The sequence below is a fragment of the Heterodontus francisci genome, chromosome 2 (genome assembly GCF_036365525.1).
Source record: "Heterodontus francisci isolate sHetFra1 chromosome 2, sHetFra1.hap1, whole genome shotgun sequence".
Classification (NCBI taxonomy): domain Eukaryota; kingdom Metazoa; phylum Chordata; class Chondrichthyes; order Heterodontiformes; family Heterodontidae; genus Heterodontus; species Heterodontus francisci.
In genome coordinates, this window is record NC_090372.1 from 132,947,124 (window position 1) to 132,969,208 (window position 22,085).

Genomic DNA, 22,085 nt, shown 5'->3' on the forward strand with positions numbered 1-22,085 from the left:
TAGAACTGGTCTTTAGCTTCAGGTGGGGAGCAGAGTGTTGGAGCATAGATGCTGAGTCGGTGTACTGGACCAGAGGTGGTGAGCAGTCGGATGGACAGTATGTGTTCCAAGCGATTTGAAGGTGGTTCCATCATGCTGAGCAAGGAATTTCTGATGGCAATTTCTGAACCACTCCATGCTGTCTTGGTTCTTCAGGATCCCTACCCTGCCATGAGGTGGTGTAGTCTTGCTCTCTCAGAGATCCGCTCGCAGGGAGGCGTGTCTCCTGAAGTGCTGCAATGTCCACATTGAGTCTACTCAGCTCATTGTTAATGATGGCGGTCTTCCGAGAATCGTTGATTTGTGTAAGGTATTCCAACAGGACAGTACACATTGTTCTGACGTTCCAGCTTGCAAAACGAGGGGCTGGTACCTTCTTCCCTTTTTTGCTCGTGCTGTTTGGTGCAGTGTTACAGTCCACTTGTCGGGCATGACCCTGAGCTCCAAGCACCCATTGAAGCAGGTGGACTGTGGCGGGACAGAACCTTACTGACCGGGGGGCTGCGGGCGGGCGGTAGCTGTCCAGTGAGATGCGATGACCTCTCCCATCGACAAAGGCAACCCCGTGGCGCCCAATCTCTACACCAATTGAGCTGGACTTATAACCCGTAACTGCTGCCTTCCATGTTGATTTGGTCGCTGTGAGGCGACTATGGAGTGACCTCTCCATGGCGCATGCCTGGGCGGATGTATGGAAGTTGTGAGTTGCCCAAGTGTCAAAACCCCCCTCTCGGCCTGCCAGGTGGGGTCCAAAGGAGTGCAGAGCACGACGTTTGGCACCGGAATGGCTACAGGAACTGCCGGAAACATGCCAAAGGTGACACATGACTGCCTTCGGGGTTCCACTCCGGATTTTGTTAGGGTTTACTTCCTTAGCCTTGGTCTCTCCCGTGATGCCCACAAGGCAGTGGGGTTGTTAGTGCCCCTACACAGGGGTAGGTGGATGCCGGTGGGAGGAGGTGGGGGAAAGGGGGTGCGAGAAGGAGGGGTGCGGTGGGAAGGGGGTGCGAGGGGGGGCTGGGAAGGGGGCTGCAGGGGGTGCAGGGGCAGATGGTGCGAGGGGGAAGCTGGTGCGAGGGGGGAGCTGGGAAGGGGGTGCGAGGGGGGAGCTGGTGCGAGGGGGTGCGAGGGGGGAGCTGGTGCGAGGGGGTGCGAGGGGGGAGCTGGTGCGAGGGGGTGCGAGGGGGGAGCTGGGAAGGGGGTGCGGGTAATATAAGATTTCATCAGCTCCCACCATTGTCCCTTTTACAATGATGTACTGCTACTGGGATCAGGATCCGGGAGCCGAGCCGGAGTTGTGGGGAAAGTTTGTGTGATAACAGCGCGGAGTCGCAGAGCGAGCGGGAGCCGCTGCCGGGATCATGTGGCCGCTCTTCCTCCTGATCGCCACCGTGGACGGGCTCCCCGAACACAGCCATGTGGCCTTCCTGTCCAGTTGGCCAAGCTTTGTCCACTGGCAGGGTCTTCATCAGCATTTCTATCCCGGATTGCCAGCCGTTCACCCAGTGGTACCAAAGTAGCACCGGGAATTAAGGTTAGCGCATGAAATTCCATCGCAGGTGTTATGACCCGGTGAGAATGGTGTCGAGGGGTCCTTTTCAGCCTTCACCTGGTCTTATTGTAACAGGGTTTTATTTTTAAACACAGTGTTTTGAGCTTTCTCTTGGTGAATCCTTGTTCACCGCTTTCCAATTACAAGGCAAAGAAATGAGCACAAACAGGCTTTCTTAGGTTTAAAGAAAAAAAGTGAAATTTATTAAAACTTAAATTCTAATTCAGTTAATGCCTATGGATCCACGCCGCACCCCACACTAGCACGCACATGCGATACACACATTCAAATAGGGACAGAAAAGAGAAGTAAAGTGAAAAGGTTTGAGGCAATCTCTGAAGGGGATTTGTTACTGTGCTTCGAGATCGCTTTTCATTGGGGCCCAGTATTCTTCTTAAACCTTGCTCACTGTAGGAGACTTTTCTCTCTTGGGGTTCATGTGTCTTCAGTTCCGTGAGACAGAGATGAGAACAGGCAGGACAGGCTGTGGCAAGCCAGCCATGAGACATCTTTTCAGTCCAGGAACAAACCGCTTTCTCTCAGTTTCAAACTCTGTGGCAAGTTTAAATTCAAAAAACTCCAACAGCCAGTTAGTCATGTGATTAAACTGGTCTGACCACATCTGTTAGTGTATTCGGCCATCTTAGCAGTCAACCTGGAATACCAGCTCCTCCACCATCAATGTCTGGTGATCAAAAGTCCATTGTGGATTAAATTGGAGCAGGGAATGGTCCTTTGTGCCCTTTAAGCACGGTCTATAAATATGCAAATGGACTTCCGGTCAAGTGTCTGGTGTTGCTTTCTTTTAAAAAGCAAGTTCTTTCTTTACTCCATTAACAATTTAAAAGTCAATATTCATGTGGTGAAATTAATATGCCTCATTCTTGGCGGGTGGGGTCCAGCATGACCCAGGATATATGGGGATCCGGAAGAACAAATCACATATAAGTCAACATGATTACTGGCCAGGTCTTACCAAGGACATGGTGCAGTTTTGTAAAACATGCCATATGTGCCAGATTGTGGGAAAACCGCAACCTGCCATAAAACCGGCACCTATAATTCCCATACCAGTTATTGGGGAACCATGTAGTAGGGTGTTGGTAGACTGTGTAGGACCCTTGCCGAAAACAAAAGTGGGGCACCAATATATACTCACTATCATGTATATGGCAAGTCGATTGCCAGAGGCAATTCCTTTGAAGACAATAACTAAGGTGGTAGTGGTAGAGAAGTTTACCCAATTCTTTACTAGATATGGATTTCCAATTGAAGTTCAGCCAGATCAAGGTTCTGATTTCATGTCTAAAATATTTCAAGGAAGTTACGGGTAATTTGGGTATCTCACAGTTACAGTCTTCAGCATAGCACCCAGAGACACAGGGGTCTTTAGAAAGGTACCATCAAACGCTCAAAACAATGATTCGGGCATACTGTCATGAATATCCATGATTGGGAGAAAGGATTAGATTTTCTTTTATTTGCCATGAGACTCTCACCAAATGAGTCTACAGGTTTTAGTCCTTTTGAATTAGTCTACAGACATGAGATAAGAGGTCCTCTAAAACTAACCAAAGAAAAGTTTTTAGAACAGAGGGATGAATCTTCTATACTCGACTCTATATCCTTGTACCAGGAAAGGCCCACAAAAGCTTGCAATGTGGCTCAGGAACACCTGAAAGCATCCCAAACCACGATGAAAAAATGGGCAAACAGATGTGCCAAGACCTGAACATTTCAAACAGGGGATGAAGTATTAGTATTATTACTTTTACAGGGTGAATTAAAAGCATCGCTCAGTGGTCCGTATAAAGTGGTTAAAAGAATTGATGTAAATTATTTGATCGCCGGAAAAAGAGTCGACTGTGTCTGTTACGGCCAGGTGAGAAAGGGGTTCCCTCTAAGCCTTTGCCTGGTTTGACCATAACAGGGTTTAATTTTTAAAACTGTGTTTTTAGCTCTCCCTCAGTGAATCCTTGTTCACTGCTCTCCAATTGTAAGGTGAAGAAATCAACCAGACAGGTTTTCTTACATTTAAACAAGGAAGGTGGAAGTTTATTAACCTTAAACTCTAATTCGGTTAACAACTACGAACACGTGACGCGACCATGCATACAGAAAAGACACAGGCAGATAGAGACAGAAAAGTAGAAAGAATGAACGGGAAAAGTTGAGGCAATAGCTGGGATTTATTTACAGTCTTCTGAGTTCGATGTAGAGTCTTTGATTGCGGCTAAGTTTTCCCATTTCGTTGGAGACCAGTGCATGCTTTAAAACTTGTTTCGATGCAGGAGTCTTCTCTCTCTTGAGGTTTAATGACTTCAGTGGATCTGGAGATTCGTGAGAGAGCACTAATTAGGAAAGAGGCTCTCTTCTTCCAAGTTCAGTTGTAATCTGACCCAAGCTGTCCTGTGAGCAGTTCAAAACCAAACCTGGGCCAGCAGGTTAGTCATGAGTCTAGTTGTTTTTTTTTTTAAACAAACTCCTGCGTTTGTGGATTCTCCATCTTATCAGACACCCTGGAATGCTGGCTTTCTTAAACATTCAATGTCTGGTGGTCAAAGTCCATTGGATCAGGGAACTGTTCTTTTGGCTCCAGGCACTGTCTTTTAGTATGCAAATGTTTTCCAGCCACTGCTGATCTCTTTAAACAAGTCATCTCTTCCTTCCAGCAACCGTTTAAAATTAATGTTCCTACGACGAAATTGATATGGCTCATTCTTGGAAGGTGGGGTCTTCATGACAGTGTCATATCAATATGTTAAAATATCACAGGGAGGAGGATAAGCAAGTACAGGTATGTCAGGTAGTAAGGCCAGTTAAGAATGAAAGGGATAGTGAAGATGAGGCAGGAGGCGGCCTAGACAATTCTCAAACTGAACCTCCTACTATCCGGTTAGCTAATACTGAATTGCCAGAAAGATTGGACACCATGATTTCATATTTAGATGCAGAACAAAGAAGACCAAACAAGGCTACTCACAGCATTTAAAACAGTCTGTAGGGATAAGCCAGGATGGACAACCTTAGCCACATATGATGTGGATGTAGGGGAATATGTTCCTATAAAACAGCATCCTTATTGCGCAAGTCAAGACAAACAGCCCCAAGTTAAAGCAGAAATCCATACATGTTGGAAAAAAACTCAACTGAACCTGGTCAGAGGAGCTGGAGATCACCAACAGTATTGGTGCCTAAACCTCATGAGTCAACCAAACTTTGCATAGACTGCAGAAACGTCAATGCAGTCACAAAGGGAGGCTCCTACCCAATTGCTCCACAAATATCCCCGTCCTCAATGACGGGGGAGCCCAGCACATCAGTGCAAAAGATAAGACTGAAGCATTTGCAACAATCTTCAGCCAGAAGTGCCGAGTGGTTGATCCATCTCGGCCTCCTCCTGAAGTCCCCAGCATCACAGATGCCAGTTTTCAGCCAATTCGATTCACTCCATGTGATATCAAGAAACGACTGAAGACACTGGATACTGCAAAGGCTATGGGCCCTGACAACATTCCAGCAATAGTAATGAAAGACCTGTGCTCCAGAACTTGCCACGCCCCTAGCCAAGCTATTCCAGTACAGCTACAACACTGGCATCTACCCGGCAATGTAGAAAATTGCCCAGGTATGTCCTATACACAAAAAGCAGGACAAGTCCAACCTAGCCAATTACCGCCCCATCAGTCTACTCTCAATCATCAGTAAAGTGTTAAAAGGTGTCATCAAGAGTGCTATCAAGCAGCACTTGCTTAGCAATAACCTGCTCAGTGAAACTCAGTTTGGGTTCAGCCAGTGCCATTCAGCTCCTGACCTCATTACAGCCTTGATTCAAACACAGACAAAAGAGCTGAACTCAAAAGGTGAGGTGAGAGTGACTGCCCTTGACATCAAGGCAGCATTTGACAGAGTATGGCATCAAGGAGCCCGAGCAAAATGGAGTCAATGGGAATCAGTGGGAAAACTCTTCGCTGGTTGGAGTCATACCTAGTGCAAAGGAAGATGGTTGTGGTTGTTGGTCATTTGGCTCAGCTCCAGAACATCACTGCAGGGGTTCCTCAGGGTAGTGTCCTGGGCACAACCATCTTCAGCTGCTTCATTAATGACCTTCCTTCAATCATAAGGTCAGAAGTGGGGATGTTCGCTGATGATTGGACAATATTCAGCACCATTCGTGACTCCTCAGATACTGAAGCAGTCCGTGTAGAAATGCAGCAAGACCTGGACAATATCCATGCTTGGGCTGATAAGTGGCAAGTAACATTCGCCCCACACAAGTGCCAGGCAATGACCATCTCCAACAAGAGAGAATCTCTCCTTGACATTCAATGGCATTACAATTGCTGAATCCCCCATTATCAACATCCTAGGGGTTACCAATGACCAGAAACTGAACTGGAGTAGCCATATAATTACAGTGGCTACAAGAGCAGGTCAGAGGCTAGGACACCTGCGGTAACTCACCTCCTGACTCCCCAATGCCTGTCCACCATCCACAAGGCACAAGTCAGGAGTCTGATGGAATACTCTCCACTTGCTTGGATGGGTGCAGCCCCTAGACTCAAGAAGCTCCACACCATCCAGGACAAAGCAGCCCGCTTGATTGGCATACCATCCACAAACATTCACTCCCTCCACCAGCAACGCACAGTGGCAGCAGCAACACACCAATGCACCAAGGTTCCTCAGACAGCACCTTCCAAACCCGCGACCTCTACCAACTAGAAGGACAAGGGAAGCTGATGCATGGGAACACCACCAACTACAAGTTCCCCTCCAAGCCACACACCATCCCGACTTGCAAGTATATCACCGTTCCTTCACTATCGCTGGGTGAAAATCCTAGAACTCCCTTCCTAACAGCACTGTTGGTGTACCTATCCCACATGAACTGCAGCGGTTCAAGAAGGCTGCTCACCACCACCTAGCCAGTGACACCCACATCCCTTGAACAAATAAAAAAAAAATCCTTGCTTGGAAGACTATCGACAGAGTGGGCAGTGCCATATAGAGTCAGAGTCGTACTGCATAGAAACAGGCCCTTCGGCCCACCGCTTCCATGCCGACCATAAGGCCTATCTAAACTAATCCCACCTACCTGCATTAAATCCATATCCCTCCATGCCTTGCTCGTTCAAGTACCTGTCCAGATGCCTCTTAAATGTTGCTACCTCCACCACCTCCTCAGGCAGCTCATTCCAGATACCCACCATTCTTTGTGTGAAAAATTTACTCCCTTGATCCCCTTTAAACGTCCTCCCTCTCACCTTAAATCTATGCCCTCTAGTTTTAGTCACCCCTACCATGAGAAACAGACTCTGGCGATCTACCCCATCTATGCCTCTCAATTTTATATACCTCTATCATGTCCCCTCTCAGCCTCCTTCGCTCCAGGGAAAACAGACCCAGCCTATCCAATCTCTCTTTATAACTCAAACCCTCCAAACCAGGCAACATTCTTGTGAAACTTTTCTGCACCCTCTCCAGCTTAATCACATCTTTCCTGTAGTTCAGCGACCAGAACAGCACACAGTACTCCAAATGCGGCCTAGCCAACGTTATGTACAACTCTAACATGACATCCCAACTCTTGTACTCAATGCCTTCTTCACCACCTTGTCTACCGGTGTTGCCACTTTCAGGGAACTATGTACTTGCACCCCAAAGTCTCTCTGCTCAGCAACACTCCCCAGGGCCTGCCATTCACTGCATATGTTCTGCCCTGGTTTAACTTCCCAAAATGCATCACTTTGCACTTGTCTGCATTTAAATTCCATTTGCCAATCCCTTGCCCACTTTCCCAGTTTATCTATATCCTGTTGTAACCTTAGACAACCTTCTTCACTGTCCACTATACCACCAATTTTGGTGTCATCTGCAAACTTACTAATCATGCCCCCTACATTCTCATCCAAGTCATTAATACATATGACAAACAACAGAGGGCCCAGCACTGATCCCTGTGGTACACCACTGGTCACCGGCCTCCAATCTGAAAAACAACCCTCCACCACCACCCTCTGCCTCCTATCACCAAGCCAATCTTGTATCCAATTGGCTAGCTCACCCTAGATCCCATGTTTTCGAACCTTCTGGACCAGTCTACCATGCGGAACCTTGTCAAAGGCCTTGCTAAGGTCCATGCAGACAACGTCCATCACCCTGCCCTCGTCAATCCTCTTGGTCACCTCCTCAAAAAACTCAAATTAGTGAGACATGATTTCCCACGCACAGAGCCATGCTGACTATCCCAAATCAGACCATGCCTTTCCAAATGCATATAAATCCTGTCTCTCAGAATCCCTTCCAATAACTTACCCACCACTGATGTAAGGCTCACCAGCCTGTAGTTCACTGGCATATCCCTGCTGCCCTTCTTAAATAAAGGCACAACATTAGCTATCCTCCAGTCTTCTGGTAGCTCACCCATGGCTAACGATGACACAAAAATCTCTGCCAGGGTCCCAGCAATCTCCTCCCTTGCTTCCCATGGCATCCTAGGATACACCTGGTCAGGCCCTGGGGATTTATCCACCTTAATGCGCTTCAAAACCTCCAACGCCTCCTCCTTTGTAATGTTGATATGCTCCAGGAGATCGCTGTTCCCTCGCTTGAACTCGCTAGCTTCCTAGACCTTCTCCACAGACAAGAAGTATTCATTTAAGACCTCGCCCATTTCCCGTGGCTCCACACAGATTACCAGACTGATCCTTAAGGGGACCTACTCTCTAGCTACCCTTTTACTCTTAATATGCTTATATATTCTTTTAGGATTCTCCTTCATCTTATCTGCCAGGGAAATCTCATGGCCCCTTTTCCCCCTCCTAATTTCCTTAAGTGTAGTCCTACATCCCCTATTCTCCTCGAGGGACTCGCTTGATCCCAGCTGCCTATACCGGACATATGCCTCCTTCTTTGTCCTGACCAGACCCTCAATATCCCTCGTCAACCAAGGTTCCCTCAACTTGCCAGCCTTGCCCTTCCATCTAACAGGAATATGCCGGCCCTGAACTCTTCCTATCTCACTTTTAAAAGCCTCCCAACTTGCCAGACGTCCCTTTACCTGTAAACAGCCTCTCCCATTCAACTTTTGAGATTTCCTGTCTGATGCCATCGAAATTAGCCTTCCCCCAACGTAGGACTTCAACCTGAGGACCAGTCCTATCCTTTTCCGTAACTATCTTGAAGCTCAGAGTAATGGTCACTAGTCCCAAAGTGCTTCCCCACTGACACAACCACCTGCCCATCCTCATTTCCTAAGAGGAGGTCGAGTGTAGCCCCTTCTCTAGTAGGGCCTTCCACATACTGCTTCAGAAAACTATCCTGGACACGCTTAAATTCTTCCCCATCTGATCCCTTAGCACTAAGGCAGTCCCAGTCAATATTAGGAAAGTTAAAATCACCTACTATTACAACCCTATAATTCCTACACCTGTGATTTCCCTCCATATTTGCTCCTCCAATTCCCTCTGACTATTGGGGGCCGGTAGTATAATTCCAAAGTGATCACCCCTTTCTTATTTCTAAGTTCTACCCATATGGCCTCGCTGGACGTTCCCCCCCAGGATAACCTCTCTAAGTGCTGTCATGATGTCCTCCCTAATCAATAGTGCAACTCCCCCCTCCTCTCTTACCTCCACCTCTGTCACACCGGAAGCATTGGTACCCTGGAACATTGAGCTGCCAGTCCTGTCTATCCCTCAACCATGTTTCCGTAATAGATATATCACAATCCCATGTACCGATCCATGACCTGAGTTCATCTACCTTACCTGTAAGGCTTCTTGCATTAAAATAAATACAGTTTAGCCTACCTGACCTTCCACGCTCCCTGTCCTGCCCATGCCCAGCCTGCCTACTGGACTTGCTTGCTTTAACCTCTACATTTGCCTCAACTATCTCATCGGAGAGACTACTACTTTGGGTCCCACCCCCCGCAAGACTAGTTTAAACCTTCCCGAATAGTACTAGCAAACCTCCCTGCAAGGATATTGGTCCCCTTCCAGTTCAGATGCAACCCATCCCTCTTCTGCAGGTCACCTCTGCACCAGAAGAGATCCCAATGATCCAAGTAGCTGAAGCCCTCCCGCCTACACCAGCTCTTCAGCCACACATTCATTTGCCTTATCCCCCTATTCCTACCCTCACTAGCACGTGGCACAGGAAGTAATCCTGAGATTACAACCCTAGAGGTCCTTCTTTTTAACCTTCTGCCTGACTCCCTATATTCACTTTGCAGGACCTCATCTCACTTCCCGCCTATGTCGTTAGTACCAATATGGAGCACGACCTCTGGCTGTTTCTTATAAAGATAGATTTGTTAAAGGAATACTGGCAAGTTCCTTTTACATCCTGCACCCCGAGCTGAAGAAATATCAGCTTGTGTCACATTGGACAGGTTTTTCCAGTGTCAAGTGATACCATACAGGTTAGTGGGTACTCAAGAAACTTCTCAGAGACTAGTGAACCCAGTAGTAGCTAGTGTTCCCAATTGTGCAGTTTACCTTGCTGAGGTGCTGGTATATTGTGATTCTTAGAAAGAACACATGAAACAACTGGGAGGCTATGTTTTGAAGGCTGTAATTGGCTGATTTGGATAACCTTTGTGGAAAAATTTAAAACCCTGAATGCCAGAATATTCCGACAGTTTACTGTTGCAGCTCTATCTCTTAAAGATTGCCCATATTTCGGGTAAAAATTTTATTGCAGATGCTTTGTCGCTAATCTAACCTTGATGAGTTATATGAGTAAAGATAATACAACGCAAAACTGTATTAACTATAATTATAGAGTGAATGGGGGGGGGGGGGGGGGGGTGAGTGTGGAATGTGTTTTAAAATCTTTTATTACATTGTAACGAAACATTTCAAAATGGCATTTCATTTCGCCAAAAGCAGAGGTGTTACGAAAGTTCAATTTTTTGTTAAAACTTGGGAAATATATATTTAAAAAAAAACTAAAAAAGAATTTAATGGACATTGAATCACCTGGAGATGGCTTAACTTTGTATTTTTTTTCAAAGAAAAAAGGGTATGGGACTGTGTTTGACTTGAGGGTTGAATGTAAACAGTTACTGGAAAACACCTGTTTACAAAGAACCCAACACGGGGGTTGTTTTCTGACCTGAAGGGACAGATGTTTATAAGCAAGTGACAAAGGAGTGATTTATGGTGGTCATGTGATTTGTTCCTGGAAAAAATTATGTTTCATTTTCAACTTTAAAAGCTAGTGGGTTTGGACTGAAGCAGGCAATTGTAATTTGAAATGGACCTGCCAAGACATCAGAAGACGAACCAGAACAAGTATTACCTCTCTGTAAAGAATCCTTGCTCTTGAAAAGCAAAAGCTTGTATGAAGTGATACTGCTGCCTCCTCCATTTTTGAAGAAACCCTGAATGCTTGCAGAAACTTGCATCTTTAATAAAGGACTTTTGCATCGAATGAGAGAGAACCAACACCTGTTGCCACACACCTGATGGATGACCTCTGTGAAGACTTCAACAGCTGAATTTCTACCCAACATTCTACCCAAACCGACTGTTCATCAACCTCGCCTGGAAAAATTCCTGGTGGCAGCCAACTATTCGACTTTGGGACACCTTGCCAAACCAAAGAACTGCCTTCCAGATCATCGCAGTCTACATTTTTAAAGTTCTTTTTATTCCTTTGAAACAGCTGTAAACAAAAATCCCTTTTTTCCGGTTAACCGGTTTTTGGATGTATGTACGTGAGGACTCGGATAATAATACGGGCTTTAATATTTTGATTCATGTACATATTTACTTCATTATTGGTTAAGACTTGGTTTTATAATAAACAGATAATTTTTTTGTTTATTAAAGAAACGTAGCTTTATTCTGGGGATAAATAAGAGTATCTAATTGGATGTTTCGGTAAGTGGGAAAATTTATTATGTTGTGACTGTGGAGAAGTGGACTGAATTAACAGTGTACTCCTCCCGCCTTGGTCATAACAATATGCAAATATTGCTTCGCAATTACCTTCTAATGCATCACTAACTTACAAATGAGGTAGTTCAAGGTTATACCTTCAATACTTTACTTATAGTGCCTGTACATGACAATTACTACACTAATTCCTGAATGATGCAAAATATTCAAGTAAAAAAATCAGCTGGGGATAAGAAATTTTATCTTATGAGTGTGTGAAAATTAGGGCTTCACTTTTAAGTATTCTTTTAAGTGACAAGAACTTATACTATTCTTCCAATTGTACATAAATGTAAACTAAATACAGTAGAATAAGGAAAAATTGAGGTGTTGTCTTACCTGACTGCCAGAATGTGCATTGGCTGAGAACGTCGCAGCTTCTGCCTTGGTGATGTTGGCTGTGGTGAATTAGTCCCTGAATTTGCCAAGTGACTACAGGTAAGCTGACCATTTTGAATAAGTGGGGCTGTTTCTGACTGAGTACAGCATACAGAATACAAACTGTCAAATGAAGAGTTCATGTCATTCACCAAAGCCTCCAGGTCTACATCATCTTCTGGAAGTTAAAAAAAAAAGTAGCATAACATTTTTAAAGCTGTTTTAGTATGTTACTGATAAATTATTTTATTGAATATTTTCAGTAAACCACTTGCACTAGGGAGTGTCCTTATTAGAACCTTTCTACAGTTCATTAATCTGTACTCACACTTCACACAAGCTTGTGTGGTCAACAATTGTTATTTGGATTGGTAAGAGTCAACCCATCTTAAATGCTCAAGTTCCATAAGCAAAACAGTACTTCCATTTTTTTAATGAAAGCAGCATCTCCATTTCCTGGGACAAATACAATCTATAGCAGAAAATTAGATTTGTAATTTTATGACTGCATCCAAGCTGGAAAGGAGGAGATAAGATGAATCTAGACCCTCTGAGCAAAGGTTTATCACAAGGTGTCCTAGATTAACAAGGATCTGACAAGCTTGTTCACATTAAATCAAGCACTGCCTTACCTCAGTGGTCACATTCTCACCTTTGAATCAGTCATGCGTGCATGTCCCACTCGAGTCTTGAACTAGATGGACATTTCACTGCAGTACTAATGGAGTGCTGCATTGTTACAGATGGCATCTTTTGGGCGGGATGCTAAACTAAGACTTTGTCCACTGGCTCAGGTGGAAATCAAAGATCAGACAGCACTATGTGAAGAGGAACAGGGAAGATCTCTGGGTGCCCAGGCCATCATTTAACCTTCAAGCAACACCATAAAAAAAATTATCTGGAATTTCTCTCATTACGGTCTGTACATAAGCTTATTTCTGCAGTAGTGACTACACTTCAAAAAGTATCTCATTGGCTGTGAAGTACTTTAGGATGTCTCAGTTGTGAACAGCACATTTACATGCAAGTTCTTTCTTTTTTTTTTTAATAGTCTTTAACCTAGTCATGAACTTGGATACTGTTGAACATTCACAAAATAATTCTCCTTTCGAAACCAACATGATAATAATTCGCAAAGTCACAGGAAAGCCAAAGACATATCTCTCCTGTCAGCAAATGTTCCCAAGCCACATCAGGAACAATTGTGAAAGAATACAGAGCTCAAGTAATTGAGACAAATATAGATACATTTAAGTGAAATAGTTAAAATGAGGAAAAAAAAAAGAATAGGACATGTTGATAGGATGTGATGAAGTAAAGCATGAGGAGCCCCTGTGGAGCATGAACATAGGATTGCTGGGCTGAATGGATTTTTTTTTTTGCGCTGTAAATACTACACAATATAGGGCAACACCCTGATCTTACTTGTTTGGGAAACTGTGACAAATGAACCAATTTCCCCAAGGGAATGTGAAATGGACGACATCTTTTCAAATAGAGCATCTCCATTTAGTTAAAAATTGAATATATAATTTTTCTCTGTTCATTTTAGCTTTCAATGAAGAGGAATTCATGGTCATGTCAATGAGGCAAGTAGCTGAGAAGAGGTGCTGGAGCTGCAAATAAGAAAATCAATGTTATCTGGCACAGTAGATAGTGAAGTATCCCCGAGTTTCCCTCTACATCTGGACATTTTTCCCCCCAAACATTTGAGAGGTGACCAAAGTGAGAACAGTGTTCAAACAGCGACCCACAATTTCATTTATGTCTTATAGGATGAAAACCAACGACTGAGGAGGGAAATGCAATCCAGCTCCATGCATTTAGAGGCAAGGACAGGTTAGTTTCCAACACAATAAAAATGTGAATGATCCTATTTTATATTGTGTATGCATCAATAACATACAACATTTGATTGTACTTTGATAGAAGTGCCTTAAATTTCCTTCAATTTAGTCAGCTTTAACAACTTCCTCAAACTAGTAACAACAAAAATCACTTTTTACATACAACAAATATGAATAGTGAATAAAAGGACAATGATGATTTTTTTTTTAAGAAAGGAATCCAGAATGTTGCCATTCCTTATAAGCTCCTGAAAGAAAACAAAATGTAAATATTTCTGATACATGCAAAATTTACAGTTCAACTAAAAAGGAGTTATTTTACTTCCGTGTGAAACCATATTTACTCTCACACAGTAAACACTATAATGCACCTTACCTGTGTAGTATGGCCGAGATGGAACACAAACAGGTTGAAGAAAAACCATTATTATTACTATTTCCCGACCTACAGTCACTCATCTATCCAAAAAGAAACAAGGTGCCTTATGTCTGCCCCACAAATTAATCTTACTGAGACTGGGCTCTTTTCATGTTTGATGCAGCAACATTTCAAATTAATACTTGTTAGATATATTGACTTCCAAAGATCACAAATATCTGTGTATTACTAGGAGACAATCCAATCCAAAGGACAATTTAGATTTAGCCAAGCAGGAGTGGGGACATGGCCCGTAGTAAGGGAGAAAAAGGGCAAGAGTGCAAGGGGGGGGGAGCAGAGAGAGGGAGTGAACATGCACCATCACATACCCAACAAAATCTTGGTGACAACCTTCACATTGAGTTCAATCATCCTCTAGCGGAAAGTAGATCAAAACAAGACCACCCTCTTGAGCTTACAGCAGCTCTTCCATGCCTTTGACATAATTCCCTCAACTTACTCGACTGTCCTCTCATGTTCATTGAAAAAAAGGTGTGCAGTTGAGCATGGCTATAGAAGTAAAGTTTCTCAATGCTAATGTGTAGTTGAGTGGGATTTCATCGGAATCCATGTTGAGGCATTTCACTTAGCTGAAATTAAACTGGACTTGTATTTGAAAAAAGTATTGAATTTGGCTGATGACCCCAAATAGGGGGTATGGCCAATGGAGTCATAATTGTGAAAGAGTAAAGGGACAGGAAACACACTAAGTGACAAGACACTAATTGGAGTGCAGTAGCAAAGGTACAAATTATGAAAAGTGACAGTGCAAACAAACCAAATCACAGAAAGGCAAATGGAATCACGGATTTTGTATCTAGAGGCATTGAATACAAAAGCCAAGAAGTCTTGTTGAACTTGTGGAGGGAGCGAATGTTGAAGCTAGTGGATGGGGCCCCTCGAGCCTGCTCCGCCATTCAATAAGATCATGACTGATCTGTTTGCATTTCAAATTCCACACTCCCATCTACACCCGATAACCCTTAATTCCCCTGCTTAACAAGAATCTATCTAACTCCATCTTAAAAATATTCAATGTCCCCACCTCCACCACCTTCTGAGGCACAGAGTTCCGAAGTCTCAACCCTCAGAAAATATTTCTCCTCATCTCTGTCCTAAAAGGACGTCCCCTCATTTTAAAACAGTGCCCCCTAGTTCTGGACTCACCCACAATAAGAAACATCCTCTCCACATCCACCTTGTCAAGACCATTCAGGATCATAAAACTTCAATCAAGTCTCCCCTCACTCTTCTAAACTCCAGTGAAAACAAGCCCAATCTGTCCAACCTTTCCTCGTAAGACAACCCGCTCATTCCAGGTATCAATCTAGTAAACCTCCTCTGAACCGCCTCAACGCATTTACATCCTTCCTTAAATGAGACACCAAAACTGAACACAGCATTCGAGATGTGGTCTCACCAATGCCCTGAATAATTGAAGCATAACATCCTTTTATTTTCAATTCCTCTCGTAATAAAGGATAGCATTCCATTAGCCTTCTTTATTACTTGCTGCACCTGCATACTAACTTTTTGTGACTCCTGCACAAGAACACCTCGATCCCTCTGCACCTTGGAATTCTGCAGTTGTTCTCTGTTTAAATAATACTCTGCTTCTTTCTTCTTCCTGCCAAAGTGAATAACTTCACATTTTCCCACATTATACGCCACCTGCCAGATTTTTGCCCACTCACTCAACCTATCTACATCAATCTGCAACCTGCTTATGTCCTCTTCACAACATACTTTCCTACCTATCTTTGTGCCATCTGCAAATTTAGCTACCATGCCATCACTCCCCTCATTCTAAATCATTGATATAAATTGTAAAAATTTGAGGGCTCAGCACAGACCCCTGCGGGATTCCACTCGTCACATCCTGCCAATCAGAAAAGGACCCATTAATGCATACTGTCTTTTCTGACAGCCAGCGAATCTTCTAGCCATGCTAATGTTACCCCCTACACCATGAGCTCCTACTTTGCACAATAACCTTTTATGTGGCACCTTGTCAAATGCCTTCTGGAAACCCAAATACAGTACGTCAATGGGCTCCCATTTATCCACAGCACATGTCACTCCTTCAAAGAGCTCCAATAAATTGGTTAAACATGATTTCCCTTACACAAAACCATGCTGACTATTCCTGGTCACCTTGAGTTTTTCTATGTGCCCAGCTATAACCTCCTTAATGATCGATTCTAACTTTCCCATGACAGACATCAAGCTAACTGGCCCACAGTTAGCCATTTTCTGCCTCCCCCCTCATTGAATAGAGGGATTATATTTGCTACTTTCCAGTCTGATGGAACCTTACCAGAATCTAGCGAGTTTTGAAAGATTAACACCAACTACTACCTCATGAGCCATCTCTTTTAATACCCTAGGATGAAGCCCATCAGGACCCAGGGACTTGTCAGCCTGCAGCTCCCTGGTTAGTATCGCTTCCCTGGTAATTGTAATTTCACCAAGTTCCTCTCTTCCTTCCACCTCCTGATTTACAGCTATTACTGGAATGTTTTTTGTATCCTCTATAGTGAAGACAGAAGCGAAATATTTGTTCACTGCATCCGCCATTTCCTTATTATCTACTATTAGCTCCCCATTCTCACTCTCTAGAGGACTAACACTCACTTTACTTACCATTTTCCTTTTTAAATCCCTCTAGAAACTTTTGCTATCCGTTTTTACATTTCGAGCTAGCTTCCTCTCATGCTCCAATTTCTTTCTCCTAATTAACCTTTTAATAATTCTCTGCCGGTTCTTTATATTTTGACCAATCATCTGAACTGCCACTAATCTTTGTGCGCAATTATATGCCTTTTCCTTTAGTTTGATGCTTTCCTTAACTTCTTTTGTTAACCACCAATGGTGGGTCCTCCCCTTAAAATTTTTCTTTATACTAGGAATATACTTATTCTGAGTATTCTGAAATATCCCCGAACTGTTTGCCACTGCTTCTCTATTGATCTATCTCCAAGCCTAGTAACCCAGTTCACTTCAGCTAGCTCAGCTTTCATGCCCACATAGTTGCCCATTTTCAAGTTTAAAATACCAGTCTTAGACCCACTCTTCTCTCTTTCAAACTGGATGTAAAATTCAATCATTGTGGTCGCTGCTACCTAGAGGTGCCTTTACTCTGAGGTCATTAATTAATCCTGTCACATTACACAATACCAAGTCCAATATAACCTTCTCTCTGGTTGGTACCAGAATGTGCTGCTCGAAGAAACTGCCTCGAAAGCATTCTATGAACTCCTCATCCAGGCTACTATTGCCAATCTGATTTTTCCAGTTTATATGTAGATTAAAATTACCCATGATTATTGCTTTGTCCTGGATAGTGTCAAGCTTCTCGAGTGTTGTCGGAAATGCGCTCATCCAGGCAAGTGGAGAGTATTCCATCACACTCCTGACTTGTGCTTTGTAGATGGTGGACAGGCTTTGGGGAGTCAGGAGATCAGTTACTCGCTGCAGAATTCCCAAACTCTGACCTGCTCTTGTAACTACATTACTTATATGGCTGGTCCAGTTTAGTTTCTGGTCAATAGTAGCCCCCAGGATGTTGATAGCTGGGGATTCAGCAATGATAATGCCATTGAAGGTCAAGGGGAGATGGTTGGATTCTCTCATGTTGGAGATGGTCATTGCCTGGCGCTGGTGCATGGGCACCGTGTGGAACGCAAATAGAATACAAAGGTGTAGCACAAATATTACCAGGGGTTAGGATTTTCAAACAAAAACTCCATGTAGGTAATGCTGGAAAGGCTGCATTTATTCCCTACCCTGTCCTGAGGTGGTGCTGGTAGGCCTTCATGAACTCGTCTTGGATTAATGGTGCTCCCACAATGGTGTTAGGTAGGCAATAAGAAACACAATTCATCAATAATGAAGAACTGATGATATACATCCATGGCACGACAGGGTGTGGCTTAGAAGGAAGCAGGAGGATTTGTGTTTCTAGGATATTACTGCTCGTTCTTTTTGATGATAGAAGTTGAATGGACTACAAGGTGCCACAAAAATAAGCTTGGTGAGTGGCCTGTAAATTGTACATGCTCTAGCCACAGTGCTGGATTGGGTGATACTGAGTTCAAAGGCAGGAGTATGTAGCATGTAGACTATTGTGCTCTGGATAACTAAGTTTTTCAGCTACATCTAAAAATATGAGTATTCCATCACACTCTTATTTTGACCCTTGTAGATAGTGGAGTCAGGTTGTGAACTACTCAGAGCAACTGTCTCCATCATGTCTCGTAGCCAGCGTTGATAGAATTGGTCTAGTCAAGGCTCTGGATGTTGATGATTGTGGCGCTGAAGGTCAGAAGCAGTGATCCAGCCTGCCTCATATTAGAGTTGTTAATTGCCTGCCACTTGTCAGCCAAAGCTGGATGTTGTCCAGGTCCTTCCGTATGCTGCCATGGGCTGCTTCATTCTTGGACGTGGTATAAACTGAGGGAGGTGGTGGCATGCTGGCATTGTCACTGGATTAGTAAGTAACTCAGAGACCCAGAGTATTGCTCTGGGGACATGGGTTCGAATCACACGAAGACAGAAGGTGGAATTTGAATTCAATTACTAAATCTGGAAGTTAATAAAAAGTTAGTCTAATGATGGCAGTAAAAACCCATCTGGTTCACTAATGTCCTTTAGGGAAGGAAATGTGCTGTCCTGACCTGGTCTGGCCTACAAGTGACTCCAGACCCACAATAATGTGGTTGACTCTTAACTGCCCTCTGAAATGGCCTAGCAAGCCACTCAGTTGTATCTCTACAAAATCTAACCGCTACAAAGTCAATAAGGAATGGAACCGGATGGACCACCCGGCATCAACCGAGTCACCAGAAAAGACAACGGCAAACTCAGCCTTGTTGACCCAGCAAAGTCCTCCTTACTAACATCTGGGTGAGCTGACATAGTCATACTCACAGAGTCCACCTTACACTGTCCCAGAAACTACCATCACCATCCCCAGTTATGCCCTATCCCACTGGCAGGACAGACCCAGCAGAGGTGGCAGCGCAGTGGTATATAGTCAGGAGGGAGTTGTCCTGGGAGTCCTCAACATTGACTTCAGGCCCCATAAAGTCTCTCAGAATCAGGTCAAACATTGTCAAGGAAACCTCCTGATTACCACCTACCGTCCCCGTTCAGCTGATGAATCAGTACTCCTCCATGTTGAACACCACTTGGAAGAAGCACTGAGGGTGGCAAGGGCACAGAATGTACTCTGGGTGGGGGACTTCAATGTCAACAAAAGTAGCTAGGTAGCGCCACTACTGACCGAGCTGGCCGAGTCCTAAAGGACATAGCTGCTCGACTGGGTCTGCAGCAGGTGGTGAGGGAATCAACAAGAGGGGAAAACATACTTGACCTCGTCCTCACCAATCTGTCCGCCACAGATGCATCTATCCATGACAGTATTGGTAGGAGTGACCACCGCACAGTCCTTGTAGAGACAAATTCCCGTCTTCACGTTGAGGATACCCTCCATTGTGTTGAGTGGCACTACCACCATGCTAAATGGGATAGATTTCCAACAGATCAAGCAATGCAAAACTGGGCATCCATGAGGCACTGTGGGCCATCAGCAGTAGCAGAATTGTACTCGACCACAATCAGTAACCTCATGGCCCGGCATATCCCTCACTCGACCATTACCATCAAGCCAAGGGATCAACCCTGGTTCAATGAAGAGTGCAGGAGGGCATGCCAGGAGCAGCACCAGGCATACCTCAAAATGAAGTGTCATCTAGTGAGTGAAGATACAACCCAGGGCTACTTGTGTGCCAAACAGCATAAGCAGCATGCGATAGACAGAACTAAGCGATCCCAATAACCAACTGATCAGATCTAAGCTCTGCAGTCCTGCCACATCCAGCCGTGAATGGTGGTGGACAATTAAACAACTAACTGGAGGTGGCGGCTCTACAAATATCCCCATCCTCAATGATAGGGGAAGCCCAGCACCAGTGCAAAAGATAAGGCTGAAGTATTTGCAACAATCTTCATTCAGAAGTGACGAGCTGATGATCCATCTCAGCCTCTTCTTGAAGTCCCTAGCATCACAGATGCCAGTCTTCAGCCAATTTGAATCACTCCACATGACATCAAGAAAAGACTGAAAGCACTGGTTATTGCAAATGCTATGGACCCTGACAACATTCCGGCAATAGTATTTAAGACCTGTGCTCCAGATCTTGCCGCACCCTTAGCCAAGCTGTTCCAGTACAGCTACAACACTGGCATCTACCCAGCACTGTGGAAAATTGCCCAGGTATGTCCTGTGCACAAAAAGCAGGGCAAATCCAACCCAGCCAATTACTCCCCCCACCAGTTCTCAATCATCAGTAAAGTGATGGAAAGTGTCGTCGACATTGCTGAGCAATAACCTGCCCAGTTTGAGTACCGCCAGGGCCACTCAGCTCCTGACCTCATTACAGCCTTGGTTCAAGCATGGCATAAAAGAGCTGAACGCAAGAGGCGAGGTAAGAATGACTGTCCTTGACATCAAGGAAGCATTTGACCGAGTACTGAATCAAGGAGCCTGAGCAGAACTGGAGTCAATGGGAATCAGAGGGAAATCTCTCCAATGGTTGGAGTCGTACCTAGTGCAAAGGAAGATGGTTGTGGTTGTTGCAAGTCAAGGACATCATTGCAGGAGTTCTTTAGGGTAGTATCCGAGGCCCAACCACCTTCAGCTGCTTCATCAATGACCTTCCTTCAATCATAAGGTCAGAAGTGCGATGTTCACTGCTGTTTGGACAATATTCAGCACCATTCGCGACTCCTCAGATACTGAAGCAGTCTGTGTAGAAATGCAGCAAGACCTGGACAATATACAGGCTTGGATTAATAAGTGGCAAGTAAAATTCACACCACATAAGTGGTGACCATCTCAAACAAGAAAGAATCTAACCCTCTCCCCTTGACAATCAATGGCATTGCGATCGGTGAAACCCCCGTTGTCAACATCCTGGGGGTTACCATTGACCAGAAACTGAACTGGGAGTAGCCATATAAATACCGTGGCTACAAGAGCAAGTCAGAGGCTAGGAATCCTGCAGCGAGTGACTCACCTCCTGACTCCCCAAAGCCTATCCACCATCTACAAAGCACATGTCAGGAGTATGATGGAATACTCTCCATTTGTTTGGATGGGTGCAGCTCCAAAAGCAATCAAGAAGCTCGACACCATCCAGGACAAAACAGCCCGCTTGATTGGCACCCCATCCAGAAACATTCACCCCCTCCACCAACAACGCACAGTGGCAGCAGTGTGTACCATCTACAAGATACAACGCACCAAGCTCCTTAGACAGCACCTTCCAAACTCGCGACCTCTACCAACTAGAAGGACAAGGGAAGCTGATGCATGGGAACACCACCACCTGCATGTTCCCCTCCAAGCCACACACCATCTGACTTGGAACTCTCTCACCATTCCTTCACTGTCACTGGGTCAAAATCCTGGAGCTCACTTCTTAACAGCACTGTGGGTGTACCTAGCCCACATGAACTGCAGCAGTTCTAGAAGGCAGCTCACCACCACCTTGTCAAGAGCAATTAGGGAGGGGCAATAAATGCTGGCCTAACTAGTGACACCCACATCCCTTGAACAAATAAAAAAAAAATTCCTTGCTTGGAAGGCTGTAACAGAGTGGGCAATGCCATGTTTCTTATGAAGATAGATTTATTAAAGGCATACTGCAAGTTCCTTTAACACCCTGCACCCCGAGCTGAAGAAATATCAGCTTGTGTCACACTGGACAGGTTTTTCCAGTGTCAAGTGATACCATACAGGTTAGTGGGTACTCAAGAAACTTCTGAGACACTAGTGAACCCAGTAGTAGCTAGTGTTCCCAATTGTGCAGTTTACCTTGCTGAGGTGCTGGTATATT

At 44.5% G+C, this 22,085-nt stretch overlaps 1 protein-coding gene across 11 annotated transcripts in view; it reads right to left on the reverse strand.

Annotated features, from left to right (window-relative positions):
• Positions 1–22,085, reverse strand: part of grb10b (growth factor receptor-bound protein 10b) — a 272,599-nt gene that overhangs the window by 156,510 nt on the left and 94,004 nt on the right. For 9 of the 11 annotated variants that reach the window (XM_068011037.1, XM_068010950.1, XM_068010990.1 and 6 more), the window contains one exon: positions 11,881–12,097. In XM_068011037.1, the coding sequence (XP_067867138.1) occupies positions 11,881–12,062 (182 nt within the window). In that variant the 5' untranslated portion in view covers positions 12,063–12,097. Of the gene's footprint in view, positions 1–11,880; positions 12,098–13,344; positions 13,536–22,085 lie in introns of those variants that run through there. The other 2 variants (XM_068011006.1, XM_068011013.1) reach the window with 2 other exon arrangements.